The sequence below is a fragment of the Pithys albifrons genome, chromosome 11, assembly GCF_047495875.1.
Source record: "Pithys albifrons albifrons isolate INPA30051 chromosome 11, PitAlb_v1, whole genome shotgun sequence".
Classification (NCBI taxonomy): Eukaryota; Metazoa; Chordata; class Aves; order Passeriformes; family Thamnophilidae; genus Pithys; species Pithys albifrons.
This window is the reverse complement of record NC_092468.1, coordinates 11810282-11830088: the sequence shown is the minus strand read 5'-3', so window position 1 is coordinate 11830088 and position 19807 is coordinate 11810282. Positions and strand designations below refer to the sequence as shown.

Below are 19807 nucleotides of genomic sequence, written 5' to 3'. Positions count from 1 at the left end.
TTTCCCCTTCAGCTACAGAGCTTATGCCAGCAATACATTTTTCATTTTAGTCTCAAATATAATGGAGCAACTCACTTTGGGGGAAAAAAATAAAGACAAAACACCCCACCACTGTTACCTCATCCCACAGTAAATTTCTGTCAACTGCTGTGCTTTCCTCCCTCCCTTAGGGCAGGCTCTACCTGGACTTGAGCATTTTTCCTTACAACTCAGCCAATTAAATAGTCAGCAGCCAATGGAAAGCCAACATCACCATTTGTCACAAACCACCTTCCAGAAAGGCACTTTTTCTTCTCATCCCCTTCAAATGCCTAAGTTTGAAAGGCAGGAAAACCTTTTGGAACCACACACTCTGTGTCCCCACATGCCCCCCATTCTGGTAAGAAGGGAGGATTGCACCCTCTGCCACCATGTGAACGCCAAGGTCGTCAGTGGCTCAGCAGGGAACACAATATTCTTATTCCCATCACACAGTTCCAGACACTCCCCCAGGAGAAAGAGATCCTTAGCACTTAGGCTTAAATCTGCTAATTTGTCTAATTGATGAATTTTGCAAGCATTTCATTTTGTAAACCTGCATTTAGAAAGAACTAAGATATTCTCAGTGCACTGGTTATTTTTTAACTATTCTTATCCATCTGACAAGAACTTTAAGCCTGTTTATCCTCAGGAATAAATACAGGGACTTTTATCTGGACTATCTCTGAAATCAGCAATATACAGGATAAAATGGAAGGGGAAAACTTTTCAAAACTCTGTGCCAAAAGTTTTCAATACTAATTCCCTACACACAGCAGGCTCCCACAGCAGAGAGTTTACAGTCTGCAGAAGTGTCAAATATCCTTGGAGTTCCTGTGAGCAATCCCTACGAATGCCCCAGTGCAGGGATCACATTTCTCACTGACATAAGCACAAGGAAAACAGCTCCACAACCTGCCCCTTGTCTATTGGTTCCCACCTTGAAACTCCTCCTCTCTCTCTCAAACTCATTTGAGGAGAGTTTAAAAGGTTCAGCCATTCCTAGAAGTTGAGGCCTTGATTCCAGCTCCCCCAGGAAGCGAACCAGCTAAAGCAGAGTAACACCACAGAGCGCTGCAACTGCAGCTCTGCTTTGTGTATTCTGACAAAAACAGGTGTGATGTTTCCTCACTTAAAACAAATGTGTTTTTAAAAGATGTTCTCTTGGTTTCCTGATCTTTTGCTGATACTGTCTGAGCCCGTACACAGAGCCCTCAGTGGAAAAAGGCTTTTTCTCAAGGGTGTTACTCCACAGTTACACAGTCTCAGAACTTCAGTGGCCAGGTTCAAACATAAACTAATTCCAGGCAATTTAGCCACATACTACATGTTAGGATGAACTAGGAAGTTCAAGCATCATGAGGTACTTGAATAAAGATAGGAATTTCTGCTTGGTAAGTACTTGCACACAAATGCAGACTGACTACAGACAGGACAGACATCCAAGCAGAGGAAGGTGTTTTGATTTTCCTTAAAAGTCTTGCCCCAGCAATGGCTGTCACAAATCTTAGACTTCACCGGAAGCAGAGCAAAATATTTCTTTGAAACCTTGATTTTTCCAGCAAGTCTATGAAGAGTGGAATTTCTGCAGCTACAATATTATCAACAACAGATGACAGCTCTAACGAGGTACACATGTGAAATACCTCCTCTGCCATAACAGCCCTCTGGCATGCTCAATCCAACCCACAGGTTGCCAAGTGCCTTGGAACTAAGCTACTCCTTGCTCCTGGCTTTGTGTAAAATAGAAATAGATTCAAAGATTTAAAATAGACCAGAATCTTCTGAATAGTCATCATCTTCTAAGAACAACTGCTATAAATAGTGAAACTATTGGTTAAGTAAGAGCAAATTTGTCTCATCTGTTATTATTAAATCAGTAAGATATTTAATAAGGTATCTTTTTGTCATTTTGCAGTAGCCTCAAATGAACCAGGTACAGAAACCTCCACCGACTGCAAAGACCAAAGGATTATTGTTCTAAGGATGATTACAAGCCTCAGGCAGCTCCTGTGACCTGATAAACAATCACACAAAAGTTGAGTATTCTGCACATTAAGCACTATAATCCAGAGAAAGAAAATATGGAAACTGTATGGACTTTCAGTTTCTTAACAAAGGTAGCCACTTGTCCTTTGTGATATCCAAGAGAACTTCTTTGGCTCTTAGTAGAAAAATAAATTGGACCTCAAACACCAGGGCAAGTTTGAGGATGGGGGATGTTTGGTGTGGAACGACTGTGTGTGCACTTGGCAGGGTCTGCTGACACAGCACAGACAGAGGACAGTGTAACAGGATCCAGCCTTGCCCTTCTGGAGCTCAGGGGTTCCCAGCAGAAAGGCTGAACAGGATGACTCAAGACCATCAATCTTTTACCTCAGTCAAACGCAACTCTGAGGTCTCAGGTGGTCAACACTAAGGTGAGTAAAGGCAGCTACTACAGAGGACTAAACACCTTGACCCTTTAGGAAGCACCACGATATCTGGATTTGTGAAGAGCCTCCTGCTGCAGATGAAGCCTGTGCTGGGTTTTTTTGTTTGGGGTAGGATTATAAGATCCTGTGCAGCAGAGTGGACACAGAAGTACCTTTGTGAAAGGTCCAAGGAGGACAGTGCTGCTTCATTTTGTCTGAGTTTTTAACCACGCTGAGGAAACAAGCTGAGTGAGCAACTTAAACAACAAACTCCCATTTCTCTACCACTTCACAGCACCGAGCTCTCTTCACAAAAAGGAATACACCTTTCTTTTACATGTCTCAGGATGGGGGAAGAAAACACACACATGCACAGCACCATAAAGACCATTCTGAAATTTGAGTTACAATGTAAAGAAAATAGCCAATATTTTCAAACTTAAAAAAACAGTTAAGAAATCACTGGTTTTGGTGCTACAGGAAAGCCTGTGCTCTTGCTAAGTTCTGGAAAGAATTCACCCTTCAGAAGGATTACCAGGGGTATGAAGGAAGGCAAACAAAAGGTTACTAACTTGCCTCCTCTGATGGCACTGGTCTGATTGCTGTGGGCAAAGTTTGTTTCTTGCTGCTTTTTCCCCTCCCAGCTGACAAGCTCAATTTACTAACTGTGCCAAGAGAAAGAATCTTTGTTTGTATTCATGAATTTTCAAAAAATGCATGAAAAAATCTGTTTCAGCTTCCCTGACACTCACTGTGTAACTGCCAGAGAATCAGACCACCATTTTTTTTGCCAAATATTTTAAACAACTTTTTTAGACGGCATAATTGTTAAAGCTGGTAATTGATTGTTTTTTCCCCTCAGTTCCTTCCCTCAAATTTAATAATGGATGTGGGTTTTGGCAGGGTTTGGGTACATACTAAGAAACTTTGAGTGTGAATGCTTTAAAGGAGTACAGAGAGTACTTTCCTGTCAACGATAAACCTGATGAATTTTAAGTACTCCTACATAGTGTCAGAAATGTTCTGAAAATGAAAAAAAATTACTCTCTTTCTGCCAATTCAGAAAGTCTAAAACCAAGATGGTAATTTACTTAGAAAAAAAAATTAAATGCAAACATGAGCTTGGAAACCTGAAATATTTGCCACCTAAAGTGTTAGACAGGATACACTGATGCAAGAAGTTGAAACACTGGTGCCGTGTAAAACTCACAATGATTAAAATAAATCACTTCCTAATCTGCCTCCACTACTGCCAGGATAACATCTATAAAACAGATACCGAAAGGGGTCCTCTCAGGCTGTGGAACTGCTACAATCCATACTGAAGCAACGTGAAAATGAGTTTCACTTGTACTTTCATTAGTCTAACATCATGTATTTTCTACAAAAATACTGCCACCATGAGTCAGGTCAGACATAAATCCCCTTCAGCTTTTGTCAAATTCAGAATTTACTCACTTAATATGGCTATATACATATATATATATATATATCAAACCTTCAAACTGCAATGCAAAACAAGAGATTTCTATGTGCTTAGTTATGGGCTATTAATTTCAATAAAATCTGAATCATTAAACAGAAGCATATTTGAAAGAAACAAAAGTTGTGGCATTTTAAAATAAGACTGCCTGAACATCTTAAAAGAATATTACAAGGCTTTGCCAATGTCTGATTTCAGCTAACTAGCACATTATAGCATAAACAGGCAGGCAGCCACAATTCCACCTTTAAAACATTACCCAGGTTAGAACCTGCCACTTGGAGATGCTACACCTGCAATAAGTAGTTTAGCAGCTTAATATCATTTAAATGCACAGAACAGAAAGTGTAAAAATTCCTGCATTCAGTGTACTCTGGGTTTTAATACTGAGTACAAGCTGGAAAGCTGTATACAATTTTAACCCTGTTTCTGCATGGCACTGTATGTCAGGAGGGTTTCACTGCCAGACAAGGCTTGTGCTGAATTCCAGCCCCAGTTCCATTCTCAGGCAGACACAAGCTCCACAGCTCAGCATGAAGGCATAACAATTTGTGCTACAGCAACGCCTATGCTTGGAGAAAGAGAGAACCAGTGAGCCCTATAAATGGCATTAAAATACCAGATTTCCAGGACTACCTGGGTTAGTTGCATCTACTTTTGTGTTTGATGGTTGACACAGTGAAGAGGCATTTTTAAATGCAATAAAATACAGACACTTCAAGGCAAGAAACAGAGAGAACCAGAAAGGCATAGGACTAAGGCCACATCCAAAAGTCATTCCCACTTGCCAAGAGGAGGAAAGCATACAGGGACTCAGGCAGTCTAAGGCTACCAGAGGTACTGAAACAGGACACTGAAAAGCAACAGTAGTTCTCAACACACAATACCCAATACCCCCTGACTCAATTTTTCATTTTTTCCTGTGTTATTTGAAAGTCAAAACCAGGCAAGGCAAGGCTGTGGACAAATGAACCTTTACAAAAATACACTGGATGGGAAAAAAGGACTGTAATTGTTTCATTAAAAGTAACTGTCTCCTATGTAGAGCACTTGGAGGGGACTGGAAAGATACAGAAGGGTGGCACAGAACACCACATGCTCACCTCTATCTCTCGGAGCTTGGCACGTTTTTCTTCACTCATTTCTGAATATTTGACCGATGACTTGGAATCAGGCATTTCTTCTTTAATAGGATTGGAATACATGTGTTGTTCCTCTGACTTAGAACTCTGAGTGTCTTCCTCATCTTCACTTTCTTCTTCTTGACTTTATAGAAAACATACAGAATTAATGAGATAGTTGTCTTAAGTATATATAAAATTTACTATTTCTCCTAATTAGTTTGTATGATTAGTTACTAGTTTTCAAATCTCCTAAGATGGTTATGTAAAAGCCTGCACAAATTCATCTCCATTTGTGAGACATATACCTTAGTATTTTCATTTAATTGTTATTTAGTACTCACATAATCTACACTTCTCTCAGTGCATAAAAGAATTCACTAAATTCAGAGTCATCAAATACATATCTACCTCAGCTACAAAACAAATCCATTACCTAAACAAAATCCCCTCAAGTGCTGTAATCATGCTTTTCAAGTATAGTAAGTTTAATACAACAAAATTTGCAACACTTTTGCTTTTGGGAGATGAACCTGAGACATGCCAGATACCCAAAATTATATTCCCAGACTGGCCACTAGAGCGCTGCAGGGCTGCACACAATGCAGGAAGGCATTTTCAGATGCTCTCAATTGCCTAAAGAACAAAGTGAAAGACTACTCCAAACCAGCTTCTCTTGGCATGGATCCCACCAGCATCCAAAGGAACATACACTTCAGAACACTCACTATTCACTGTCTACCTCCAAAGCAAAAGGCAGAGGTTTAGATATGCTCATACACACCTAATTACAAGATTTCCATACTATACCTTAGCTCTTGCCATTTGACATTAAATTATCAAAAAGATTACAGTTAACAACTCTACCAAATGGTGTAATTTATCATGTTAGAAAAAAACTATGGGGGGTCTGAAAGCATGCCACACCAAAATCCTGAGCTGTCTCCATTTTGTTCTTTTCCTACTTTCAAAATTTCATTTTTGTTCTGGTCTTATAATACATATCTATCTTACAGGGAGTTCCAAAGACACTCAATGCATAATGAGTATGTTTTAATCGGAATGAAAAAATACTTACTTTTGAATTTCCTCCTCCTCAGATTCTTCATGTTGGTCAAAAAGCTCCCACTTAGAAGTAGTAACAGCTAGAAGAGACAGTAAGATAATTTTAACAACAAAAAAGCTATCAATTAATCAGAAAATTAGTATTTAGAGATATAATAAGAATTACACTGCACTAAAACTTACCAGCAACCAGCACTTAGTACAGACTTTCTGTTTCACATACATACTCAAACCAGTCCATTATCAGAATATTTACTACTCACAGAGCTATTCACTTACACTGCATACCATGTTTTAGTAAATCCTTCAAAAGCAGATAAGTATTTGTCAGTTTGTAAAATATTATCTTACAAGCCAAGATTTGAAAAGACTGACAACCACATACCCAGACTTTTTTTTTGTTTTCAATATTTACTCTTAATGGACTGGAAATTATTTTTAAAGATTGGTAGGTTATTGAAGTAGAATAACCAGAACAGAAAACAGTATTTTCCATTTTTCAGTTAAAACTTCAACGAACAAGTTGCAGCTGAAAATCCTACTGTGTTACTACAGGAATCCCATTAGCACTTTAGCACAGATCAGCCAAAAATAATCATTACGTAAGTGACATTATGCTTTCATTTTACTTACAGAAGGAATCTAAACTAACCTTGAGCTTCCAGTTCCGATTCATCCACTGCTTCCCACTTTGAAGGGGCAACTTTAAATATAGGCTCATTCTTTTTTGAGTCTTCAGTTGTATCCACTGTTGGAGAAAGAGACACAGAAAAATAATTTCCAACGCTTATCAAAAGCTGAAACTGAAAAACACTGAAATAACAATCAGAATTAAATACTGAAATAGATTATACCATCTTATTATTTGCAAAGAAAAGAAATCAGGATACAGAACTTGATGTGCATGACACACCTACACTTCTGAAGCAATTATGATTTAAAAGCAGGAGGCAAAACTGAAATGAATCAATTCAACATTTTACAAAGTTACAGGCCTATCAGTTCTTGGCTGTAGTTGTAAGAAATACTCAAGAAAAAAAGATCAAAGATTGAAGACTCGAACTGAAAGTAAAGTTGAACCACTTCGTACAAGGAACTCCATCAAGATCATCATCCAGCGACTTAATTGGGACTCCATCCAGATCATCAATAGGAGCAGCATCAATGGGAATTCCATCTACATCTTCCAGCGGAGCACCATCAAGCTCCTCCTCAATGGGAGCACCGTCGAGATCATCCGGTACTTCCTGAAAGCAAATAATAATCTGCATTGCTTTTCTTTATTTCTCCAATTATCAAATAATTCCTTTTTAAAGAAGTACTTTTAAAAAACACCAAAACTTCAAAAACCTCAACTTTAATGATTTTTACTAGTAGAGTTGCCTATTGTAGAGGAAATAATATAACAATATCCTCCTATAAAAATTATAGGCAAGAACTTGGAATTTGCCCATAATGTACTGGAAGCTTTGCATACCTATATTCACAAGAAGAGAATTAATTTGAGGTTTAGCTCAAAAATGAGCCAATTAGTCAAATTATACTTACTAGATATGAAGGATTCCCCAAGACCAGAAAACGAACAACTATTTAGCAGGAACACACCTAACTTATAAATACAGCTACATATTCTAACTTGTTCAGTACAGGCACTGTCCTTCACACACACCTGTTAACCCTGCCCCTCTGCTAAGAGAAATAAGTACCCTTCTAATTAAACTGTGGGTCTCCCTCCTGCCATTCTGAAAGGCTTGTTTCCACAGTTACAATGCCTGAAATTCCACGCAAAATTCAGACCCAGATATTAGAGTATTTCCAATACAAAGGAAATACCTATCATTCTGCACTGGTCTGTGCTCTGAAAGTTTCACAATATAACTCTATCCCAACACCCCATCTACAAGCAAAATATCCATAAACAGATTAAACAGTATTTGTATTTGACAACATGTTACACCTGTATTTAAGAGCAAGGACTCACAGAAAAGAAAGGTTTTTTCACCCTAAAAGAGACAGTAAAATAATCCTTGCCAGCCCTATTTTATATTTACACATTTTTCCCTGCCATCTGCGAGCATCACCACTGAGGTCACTTACCTCTGTCTCTTTATCTTCCATGATATTTACAAGCCCCAAGAAAATATTCTGCAGTTTGATCAGAAATGGCTCTGGATAGATTGCCCAGTCTTCCCATGCTCGGAAGCACGTCATTACCCGTTGCTAGAAGCAAGGGGGGAAAAATGCTTATGAATTTGTATTAAGAAATTGTAAGTGATGGGAAATAGACCACAGAGACCTACTACTGTAGACAGCTATTCCTAAGTAGTCCCACACTAAAGTATATTACAATGATACCATGCTGGGCAAGACTAATATTTTGCAAAAATATGTATATAGGAACTACTTTTTATAAAATCTCACTTGAATTTCATTTTCACTTTATATTCCTGTTACATTATCCACTTCAGCTGTTCACAGCTCTCTCCTCACAGTAAGTTTCATTCTGCCTCAATGCTCTAAGCAGGTGCCTCTACTAAAAGTAAGGTGAGATACCTTTCTTTGCAAAATAAAACTACAAAAATTAACACTGGCCTATACATATTATTGAAATGTAACTGTGTTCCTACTTTCATCCTATTCAGCCTGGAGAAGAGAAGGCTCTGGGGAGACCTTAGAACACCTTCCAGCATCTGAAGGCCCTACAAGAAAGCTGGGGAGGGACTTTTTACAAGAGCAGGGGGTGACAGGACAAGGGGGAATGGCTTTAACCTGAAAGGTTGGTTTAGATCAGGTATTAGCAAGAATTCTTCAGGTGAAGGTGGCAAGGCCCTGGCACAGTCTGCCCAGAGAAGCTGTGGATGCCCCATCCCTGAAAGTGTTCAAGGCCAGGTTGGATGGGGATCCTGGGCAATGTGCTCTAATGGAAGGTGTCCCTGCCCATGGCGGGGGGGTTGGAATGACATGATTTTTAAGGTCCCTTCCAAACCAAATGATTTTAGTTTTTTTGCAGAAGTGAAGCATATTTGAAACGATGGCTTTCAGTTCAAGTTTGACACATTAAATGTAACTGAAGACATAGGATATAAGAAAAAAATTTACCTACTGACTCTCTTGTAATTTAACAAAGAGTTTTAAAATAGCAGATAACTAAAATTGATTCTCAGTCAAGAGAACTTGAGAGCAAAGAAAGCAGGACAACCAGAATACACAAATGCTAACTACACTGTAAGCTTTGTATTTAAAGCTTCTGATTGAAAAATAAAGAAGAATAAAGAAGTGCAGAGGCATCTTGGAAACAAGAGAAAGCCAAGCATGAGAACCGTGAGAAGTAGAGCACTTTATCTCAAAAATCATGCTCAACTACCCATAGTCAGACTAGTTATCAGAGATCTAAAAATAAAGCCTATCACAAAAACATTAAAAGTAACTTTATGCTGTTCTGTCCAGGAGTTTCTTTCCACACTGAGCACCCAAGTTTATTTTTCAAATTGAAATATAGGTGATCCAAAAACAGTGAGAAAGCTCGAAGGCCTTGTCTGCAATTTAAATACGAGATGGATATCCTTTCAACTCCACAGCTGTGTATCCACCTGTACACTTCAACTGGAAGATATTAATTTTCTTCCTTAATTTAAAGGCTAGCTTTGAAAAAGAGAAAACTTTTTTTTTTAAAGCCTATTTAGGAACCTTGATGTCTAAGCCACTTATAGTATGCAATCTCTTGTGCAGGAACATCTATTTATATGACCTCTATGTCATGTAAACAACAATGAAATACATACCTTGAAATTTTCAGACTGTAAATGGCCTTGTATTGTACGGTAAGTAGCATTGAGATCAGAGAATATCTGACATAATTTTGTTTCAAAACTAGAATTAAACATATACATTTCTTTAGTTAAACTTCACAATATATGCTTTCTGGACATACATAATTCATGAAAAAATACCTGGGACACAGGACTCAAAAGCACAAGGTTCTGATCCCTATTGTAGCCATGAACTGAACTATAAAGCAAATATGATTACTATGTATTAAATCACCTTGGACAACAACAGAACTGTGAAGGGAGATCTTCACATCTGCTGCAGTCTCTTTTTACACCCTGGAAAGACTGGAGGACGATAAAAGGAATTTTACAACCTTAAATACAATGAAAGAATTGTCTCAAAATGCAATTTGTATTTTAAAAAATAAATTTCTTAGTTATGTTTCTATTCTGATTTACTCAGTGAGGCCCCCAGTGAAAGCACAGTGCCCTAACTTCCCTTGAGCTTCTCTCAATGTGCAAAAAATAAACCAGCACAGCACAGACACACTGCAACCTCTAGAGTTTTGTAACATGCTGAATATTTCCCATCATGCCATAACATTAGAGAGACTCCAGGAAGTAGACACAAACATTTAATAAGACAAAGTTACTGTCCCTTGGACATTTTCCCTAAATTCTGCTCAGCACCCTAGAAATAAAGTATAAAATCCCCTCATACCTTCTCCAAAGTTCATGGAGAGTTAAAACCCCATGAATAAAAATAAATGTTTCAAAAATTTACTTCTTTGAATTAATTATTTGCTATACCAGATCTTGAATATTATCTACATGCTCTTTCTGCCGAGACACATGCGTTATTCCCACCTTTATGGGGTTCCATGCAAGTGCTCCCTTGTGTAGGGCATAAACATTTCTTGCACTACCAACATGCTGCATCTTACACACTTTCATGCAAACAGATATAAATACCACCAGTCCATAACAGCAGCATCACAGAAAAGTGTGAATTGCTCTACAACCACGTTTATCCAGAGATATACACACAGAGATGAACGTAAGAACTTTTTTTAACTGCCAATTACCCAAAACATTATACTTACAATTTTCTATAGTAGGAAGCATTGGCAACTTTAGCAGAAGAGTTGTATAACACATCCGAGACGAGATACAACCTTGCGATCTGCCAGAAAGAACATCAAATTAACTGCAGTTTAAATCATCCTGAGAACACAGGCTTATTTCCAGCAAGAACACAAGACAGCTCCATCTACAAGAACCTACTTAGAACTAAGTGTAGCACAGCTATACTATTAATAAATGTGCAAGAGAAAATTAGCCCCCTGTTATGCTAAAGGTACTAACTAACATATTAACACAGTATTACAAATGAGAAATCACATCATTTTAACTGCCTTGTTTGAACACATCATTACACTGTTTTCAACTTCACACTAAGGAAGAACATTATTTACCACTAAGTCCAGAAAGAATAAAAATATGTAACAAAATTCCAGGAAACAAGTATACTCAAATTCAAGCCCATATTCTAGAATGAAACCTCAGCACTGTCTGAAACTTACAAAATAATGCTTATAAATTATATGTTTATGCTGCTAAGTGAGATCTTTCCCTAAAATACAAGAATACAGAAAATCTACACACCTTCTTAGGAAGAGGAGTCTTGAGAATGGACAGTGATTCTGTAATGCAGTCTACAATTTCCTCAGCAGCTTCTGCATTATTCAGACAGAACACCATTGCATCACCAATATCGTTCTTCCGAGGTGTTAACCCACGTAGGATTTCCTCTAGTTTGTCCCTCTGTCTGTAATAGCAAGAATTTGAGCACTTTCAATATTTCATTGCCTGAGTTCTTTCACTGGCTCACAAATTTATGCATCAGCTTCACATGAAGTGAAAAAAATTCCCACTCAAATCTTGACCACATACAGAAAAAAAGGACAAGAACTGAGAAATACCTAATGCAACACATCAGTTTCTATAATAAGGTACTTATCTTTTTAGATTTAGTTTAGGCCTAACCCAAAATGGATAAATCTAAAACATGTGTGTAATTTCTGCTACAGAGTAAGAAACATCAGATTCAGAAAGTTAGTAATAAACAATTAGGTCACATTTTTCCTGACCTCCATATTTAGAGAACATTCTCAAAGAAGCATCTTTTTGAGCCTTTCCAAGGTATAAGAAATAATTGTGAATAAAGACCTTCAGAACTACAATTGGTACAGTAACTGTGATGAGAAAAATAAAACAAGAAAAAAATCCATATGCTAATAACAGTTGGAACAACAGCAGCACAAGAAAGAAAACCAGGTTTCTATTTCCATTACCATGGCACACTGACAATCCACAGCAAGAAACTCTTGATGATCTGCTCTTCCTGCTTATTAACAACTGTTCCCAATTTTATTTTCTGATGAACAGCATCCATAAGTTTAAGATTATAATAACTGATTAGCTCATGAGGTGTTGAGAAAGGTGCTACAAATTCCTCAGCTACAGACAGCAACAGAGAATCAGGAAACTCTCATCTTCCTGAACCCTTTCAAATTAAGGGTTAATAACAACTGAAATGAAAGGACTCACTGTTCAATGACGACAAATTTAACCAAACCCCAAACATATTTAGCAACAACAGACTAACAAAATAGACTAACTGAAAAGCACTGAGGTTAAGAGACATTTACTTAGACACTTAAGTACCAGTATGACAAGTATGACAACATTTTAGGGATGATATATTAAAACTACAGAAACCACAACAGGAAAAAACAAGCAGACCAGCAATTAAAATGTCACTATGAATGACAGTAGTACATACTCTTCCTTAAGTGCACCCTTCTTGTTCGGCTCCTCCACAAATGCTTCTGTTTCTTGCTCTTCTGACATCCCATGCAAGTATGGATTCAAAGGTGGTGGCCTCCAAAACGATCCATTCTTGAACATACGGAAATCTTCTGTCCTCCACTTGGTTGGAGCATCTCCCTGCAAAAAAAAAACCAATTTTCATTTTTGTGTCTTTTTAATTCACTATCCTTGAAGTTATGAATTGTCACTAAAATTTTACTTGCCTGAAGAATTGAATAAAGCTTCCACCTATAATACACATGGGCTGGAGTCTGGTTTTCAAATAAAAACCTAAACCAAAGAGCAAAGAAGAGACAAAACATATTACAAATAATTAAACTGAAGCAAAATCAAAGAAAGCAATAAAAAAACCCAAAACCCCATTCGGACTCCCACCTTAGCCCTCAAGTGAACACCAACAGCTAAAAAAATTACATGCACCACAGCATAGCTGGGCAGAACACATGCAATTGCTCTACACCGACCCACGTGCAATGGGCAAAGCAGACAGCACAGGTCCGCAAGGGCACAGCGTTTCTCAGAAGTTAAAAGCAGAACAGGGTCACAAAGAACTGTGCAACCTCACAGCAAAACAGAGGAATCATCAGTGTAAAGAGTCACCACAGGAGCAACAGCAACCTCAGCAGAAGTGCTGCAGGAGCTTGTAGTTACAGTTTGGTGTCTCAGATCAAATACTAAATGACTTGAAGTTTTCCATCAGTAAATTGTCTGTCAGAACACTGGCAACATTGGATGGGGGATGTGGGGGGCAAGGAGCCCATTTTTAATGGCCAGGGTATTTAGACCTGCATATTTTCTCATTCTATATATAAAAATCATAGTGGAGCACTTCAACATTATTGCAACTAAAACACTGCTAAAAGGCCATTTAGCATTTCCCTCAAGATGTTTTACAAAGACCGCATTTCAGAAGAAATTTGGAAATTGATCCTTTTTTATTTCATTAATGACAAGAGTTGGAAATTCTCACAACTTCCCAATGGCCAAAGTTTAATCCTATTTGCATTGACATCAAAGATGATTTACTCCCAGCTGTTGCAAAAGGTTAGAAATTAAGCTCCATGAAGAATGGACTTCACATTAACTTTGTCAGGCTGTTTCTGGGAGGACTTTTTCCTTTTTCTAAAATGCATACTACTGCTTCCACTATAGCTGTGAATCCCTCAGAAAAACATGTGTTAAATGTTACTTATTTATTTTAGATATATAGAAATGTATTTTACAGTGTGTGTACCATGTTTTATTTATATATATGTACACATTAGTAATAACTGGAATAAAAGCATGTTCTCCTTTATAACCATCTGTACAATTTGTAAAGTTTAAATTCACGCACAGACATAGTAAAAGCAACTCGCATTAGTATTTCAAAACTGCCAGACATTAACAACAGTGACAGCAGTCAGTGCTATCTGCACCGAAGCACAGCAATAAGCACCTGAACATGGGGTTGTTGATCTCGCGGTTCATGATCATGGCTTCGAACATGGGCCCTTCCCGAACCACAAACTCTATCATTCGATGGATCAAAGCGAGCAAATTCCTACAACAACAACACAGTTAAAGAAAAATTGATTCAGACCTAACACTATATAAAACTACACTCCACCTAAGATACTACAACTCTGTAGCAGATTATTTTGCCGTATTGTTAAGAAATCCGTATGAAAGATAAGGTAACATGGAACACATGATAGCTTTGCATCACAGATATGGGCGTTCTAAAAATCAAAACATGCCTAGCAGTGGTAGAGTAAGAATTTAAGAGGAGACCTCTTTCCTGAATTTCCACAGCTTAGCCTACAACCATCTCTTGCTTAGCAGAAGACTGATACACAAAAATGGGCAACCGAACACCAAAGTGCAATTAACTATCAAAAACTAAGCCCTCCTCTACAGTGTCTAAAATAGAAGACTGAAGTCTTAGCTGAAGTTCTACAGGGGAACAAGTGGCTGAATATTATGCTCAAAATAAAACACATATAATTTTGAATATTCAATAGAAAGGGCATTCGGCTTTCAAACTATTCAAGTATGAAAGCGAAAGCCAACAGCCTTCTGTATGCCAAACAAGCCAATGGTTTTATTAAATTTAGATGATCTTTTGTTCATCAAGACTTAGCTATTGGCATAGAACAAAACTGCCCATCATTTCATGTCATACCATCCCATGTTTCCTCCCTCATACACCCAGGTGAATCAAATCACAATTAAAAAAAAAATTCTGTCATTTCATACAGCACTACACCCTGAGACAGGCAAGGAGTGGATGTGAGGTGTACATTTTTCAAGCCCCATCTGAAAATGCAGAGTCCCTTCTAAGCATGCTAACAGGAGACAGCCATCTAAGTTTTATCAAAAATAGTGACGGCCAGTTTCCACCCCTTTGGGTTTTTTTGGAAACAGGGTCCTTAATTTTCAGAGTAATTACCTACATATATCAAAAGCTTCACAGCACGTGTCCTTTGAATGTGATGCAAACCAAAAAAAAACAAAATTTACATTTTTTGATTTATTTTCATAGATGCAACAAGTGGATATTGGTTCTTTACATGTATCTCTTTAGACTTCCTTTTACCACTTTTTTAATTATTGAAGCTCAATAACTGTTACATTGAAAAGCTGCAGAATTTTCTATTCCTTCTTAGTAATGTGACTATATTCTACCGTGAGTATTCCAAGTTCTGCCACCGAGAATGCGTAGATCAAAAAAAATTCAACTTAAAAATGTAGTAATAGAAACCTGTTCCTGCCATCTGCAAACTTGGCAAATGTTGTTTTAGACCACTTAGCATTGAATCTACACTGATCTCAAATACTACACAAAAAATCATACAGTTTTCCTGTCTGCTTTTTATAATCCCAGAAACATTGTAAAGAGGATGTAGACTCAACAATTCTGTAGCCATTTTATTTAAAGCAGTGTTCTGCAAGTCTAAATACAGCATGATTGCTCTTGTTACATGAAATGCATTTGAAAATATCAGTAAGAAAGAAATCTACAATTGGCTCCCAAGCCTCTGAGCTATTACACCATCCACTTATTTTTAGGCAAGTCCGATGTGATTATTTCTGGCTTCCCACAGAACGCCATCACTGGTTTTCATCTCATTTTTCTTTCTTCCAGTAAAATAGAAGTTGTGTAAAAGCAGCTTATGCTTGAACAAGAGCATCTGCTTTGTGAAGCCCTAAGATGCATGAAAATAGGTTCAGTACATCCCATACCTGAAGGAGGTTGTTACATGCATTTTGGTGTATAAGACATGACCACCTGGAAGTGAATTTCTAAAAAAAAAACCTGACTGTATACACTCAAGTGTTTATGTTTACTAAATACTACAAAGTAAAAGATGTTTAAAATGGTATTGAACATTTTCAATTAAAGGAGAAAAATAAAACACACTTTCCCACTGAAGTCTGTTGAAATTTTTGCATGTGATGCACAGTGTAATAGACTTGGCAGCTGCCATTAACAATTTCGAAAGTCATCAGGAAAAGAATAATTAAAAGTATTTTCAAATACAATTCATTTAACATGAGTTCTTATCATACTTTATCATATTTAGAAGGCTACAGTAAATAAAATGGACACATTTTTTTCTCTGAAAGCTAATCACTCTGTGAGTACTGACCACTTTCACAAGTACTCAGTATGTTTCTCAAATCAAGACTCCTTCTGGTCACCCTAAATATTTAAATCTCTCGCCAACAAAAATTATACTGTCCTAAAATTTCATCAAAAATACTAGTGCATTTGAGCATCTGTTGACAAGTATGTTAATGCACTATAACTAACTTCACAAATCTCTTTCTGCCCCCCAACACACGCAAAAAAAAAAAAAAGAAAAAAGGGACTTTGTGACAATTAAAACAGTGTAGTGAAAAATGATAGTTTAAAGTGCATTATTTTAAAATGTCATTTAGCTTAAGTTGGCCAACAAAAAAAAAGCTTTTCATTTATAATAAAACCACATTTATTGGAGCCGATCGTACCAATGTCTGGTCAAAAACTGTATACTTTCCCAATCCATCCCATGATGTTTTCCTGGTCCCCCGCTGCCGCAGACAGTTCAGCTGGTGTTGCTCACCAAGGCCAAGGTCAAAGAGAATTTGGTAATCTTTTGTGCTTCTTTATTTTTAAAACAGTGTTGTGTTCCTATGTTTGGGAAAGGGTTTTAGCTTAACTGAGCAAGAGTATACCTAGACTAGTGTGAAGATGGGAGCAGTGCTGGGGACCAAAATGTAAAAATATCCTTGCAATAATATAAAACTACCTTTTCAAGTGACCAAAATTATTAACTGCAGCACATTTTAAAAAAAGAGCAGAAATAAAAACTGATTTTAATTGAACTGGTTACAAAATGTACAAGTCAAAAAAAGGAAAAAATAAAAGAAAGAAAAAGCCCCCCAGATGCATCCCAGTCCTCAGAGGTTTATGTCAGGACTTATGTAGTGTCTGCGCAACAAGCTATTTCACTCTAGTGTTCACTCACAAAATTACCCTGAAACTATCCCTAGTGTTCAAATTAAATGCAAAAGATAATGACTTAAATCTACTCTCACTAAAAAGAGTTATTAAGATAAGAATAGTAAGACTGTAAACCACACACATTTCTTTCAAATGTCATGAAAGAACCATTGCTCAGTCAAGCCATTACCTTTTCCTCAACATCAGCATTTTTCTTTAAAATTCCGAAGGGGAAATTTTCTATATTTAGATCAGTAATAATAAAGAAAAACATGTACCTTTCTGTTGGGATAACCACTTTGACTATGGCTTGCGACAGAGTCTGTATATGAAGTCACATCAGATAATAAACATAGAATATGTGAGTATTGTTAACAAGTAACAAGCAAAAATACACATATGCAATGAAAATACTACACATCTATCACAAGTTTTGCAGGCAATCACTGCTGTGAAGTTATAACTAAGCAATTACATAAAATGCAAATGGTTGTGTCAGTGAACCATAAAGGTTCACTAATTGCAAAGTATCAGAACATTCCTGTCAGAATGTACATTGAGGCACTGAATAGGAACTATGCTGAATATAATTACGAAAAGAGTTCTTAAGTTTATGAAAGATTCTAAACTATTTGACTTGGATCACATTGGTATTACTTTATTCCCAAGTCTTACAGAAAAGAGCCCTGATATTTAAGTGTCATTCAAAGAATCCATAAATTCTTACAAATGTAAATCAAGTTGGTATGTGATTACAAGATACTTACCCTTTTATCAGCTAATATCCCAGAAAAAAAGTTTGAAAACTGACTCCATAAGTAGCATAAAATACTTACTCAATGTCCAGATTAATTACCTTCTACACAACATACATCAACTCCTCTAGTGCAAAAATAATGCTACCTAAATTAAAATGTAGGATTTTCTCTAAATAAATCAATTTAGATACTGCAATTTGGCAGCCAAAAACGGGGGGGACGTAGGAGAAAAAAATCCAGGGAGCCTGGAGGGGGAAAATGATAGCCAGATTTGAAGCAGTACTAAATTAATCAAGAGCCAGTAACTGTACCCTAACACAGACATGAAACAGAGCTTCAGGAATGAAGCAGGTTCCCTTGGGCTACAGCAGGGAGCCAGTGAGTTTGCAGACTAAGGGCTGCCAAAGTCAGCCTGAACAATGCAAATCTATGAAGCCACTGAAATACTGTCACAGATGTAGTATTTAAAAATAAGATATGGCCCAGGGTACTGTAAATTACCTTCTCAAAATCCTCCTTGTTTTTTGGTGGTGGTAACATAGGAGCATTAGGGTTCTTCAACCTCTCCCTAGGCTGGGCATTAAAAGGCAGTCCTGATGGAGGAGGTGGGAGGGTGTGCTCCATCATGGAAGGTGGAATGTAGATGGGATGTGGTGGTATGGGCACAGCTTTGCCCCAGCCCAGCTTCATTTCAAACGACATAATCATCTTGCCTGAAAAAGTAAAAGCAAAAGAATCCCCATCAAGTTATGAATTGGTTCTGATCACTTGAGATTTCCCTGTGCAAGTGCAGCACTTCAGTTTGCCTGCCATGGTTTACCTTTTGCTTACATGGCTGATTACTGATCCCATCTATCAGACTACAACAGGTGCAAATGAAGGCCTAGTACAGGAAATGTTTTAATACACTTCCCTCCCTCATATGTCTTCAGGACACTACAATACACGATTACTGTAGTCTGGCAACATTCAGTAGCCAGTAAAATAGTGTAAACTAAAGTCACTGCCAGCCTGGTACCTACTGGAGCTACAGAATATGTATCACTACCCTTACAAAACAGCCCGAAAATGTGCTTACAGTTAGTCCTCAAAATTCCTACAAGGGCTATGACAGCTCTCAACTGAGAAATCTGTTTACCATTTAAATTCTTCAATGCTCTTTCAGCATCCCTCCTGTTCATAAAGGCAACAAAGCCACAATTTCTTTCTCTTGCTCTTTCTTCATCAGTTCTTGGCCACATAATTTTAACACTCGCTAATGGTCCAAAGCGTCCAAATTCTTGACATAACATCTCCTCATTCATCTACATGAAAAAAGGTAAAAATTAGCATCTTGCTACTTTATTTCTCTAACAGTTGTTCATGTAATTGTCCAAATGTTGAAATGTTAATTTTGTCAGTTTCTTAAAAGACAACATTTCACTGACACCTCCCCAAGGTAATCCACCGCAGAAATAAGAATTTTTTAAATTACATTTTTATCTGCGTACACTCAAATTTTTGAGATATGATCCACCTTGCTTGGAGATATACATGGAAAAATAATTTTAACTGAGCTACTGATTGATAGTCTAAACCTTAACTTTTGCATCAATATGTACAGAGCTTTTATTCCAATGAATACTGCAAAAAAATTGATCTGGACACAAACATGCCAGCACAGCCACTGCATGGCTCCAAACTTACCTGAGGATTAATGTTTCCAAGATATAAATTTGTTGTGCTTGGATCTCCAACATCATGTGACCCTGGTGCATAATCATCCAGTACTAAAATGATAGAGAAAAAAACAGAAAAAAAAAGTCATAATCTCTGCTA

General features: G+C 37.4%; 1 protein-coding gene across 3 annotated transcripts in view; it reads right to left on the bottom strand.

Annotated features, from left to right (window-relative positions):
* The window catches only part of U2SURP (U2 snRNP associated SURP domain containing), a 39356-nt gene that overhangs the window by 4932 nt on the left and 14617 nt on the right, over positions 1-19807 (bottom strand). For 2 of the 3 annotated variants that reach the window (XM_071566088.1, XM_071566087.1), the window contains 15 exons: positions 19676-19758; positions 19128-19293; positions 18491-18702; positions 17510-17553; positions 14202-14306; positions 12967-13033; positions 12717-12880; positions 11537-11699; positions 10975-11054; positions 9884-9971; positions 8199-8321; positions 7192-7348; positions 6754-6849; positions 6115-6181; positions 5019-5181 (listed from right to left, as the gene is read on the bottom strand). In XM_071566088.1, the coding sequence (XP_071422189.1) occupies positions 5019-5181; positions 6115-6181; positions 6754-6849; positions 7192-7348; positions 8199-8321; positions 9884-9971; positions 10975-11054; positions 11537-11699; positions 12717-12880; positions 12967-13033; positions 14202-14306; positions 17510-17553; positions 18491-18702; positions 19128-19293; positions 19676-19758 (1778 nt within the window). Of the gene's footprint in view, positions 1-5018; positions 5182-6114; positions 6182-6753; positions 6850-7191; positions 7349-8198; positions 8322-9883; positions 9972-10974; positions 11055-11536; positions 11700-12716; positions 12881-12966; positions 13034-14201; positions 14307-17509; positions 17554-18490; positions 18703-19127; positions 19294-19675; positions 19759-19807 lie in introns of those variants that run through there. The other variant, XM_071566089.1, reaches the window with a different exon arrangement.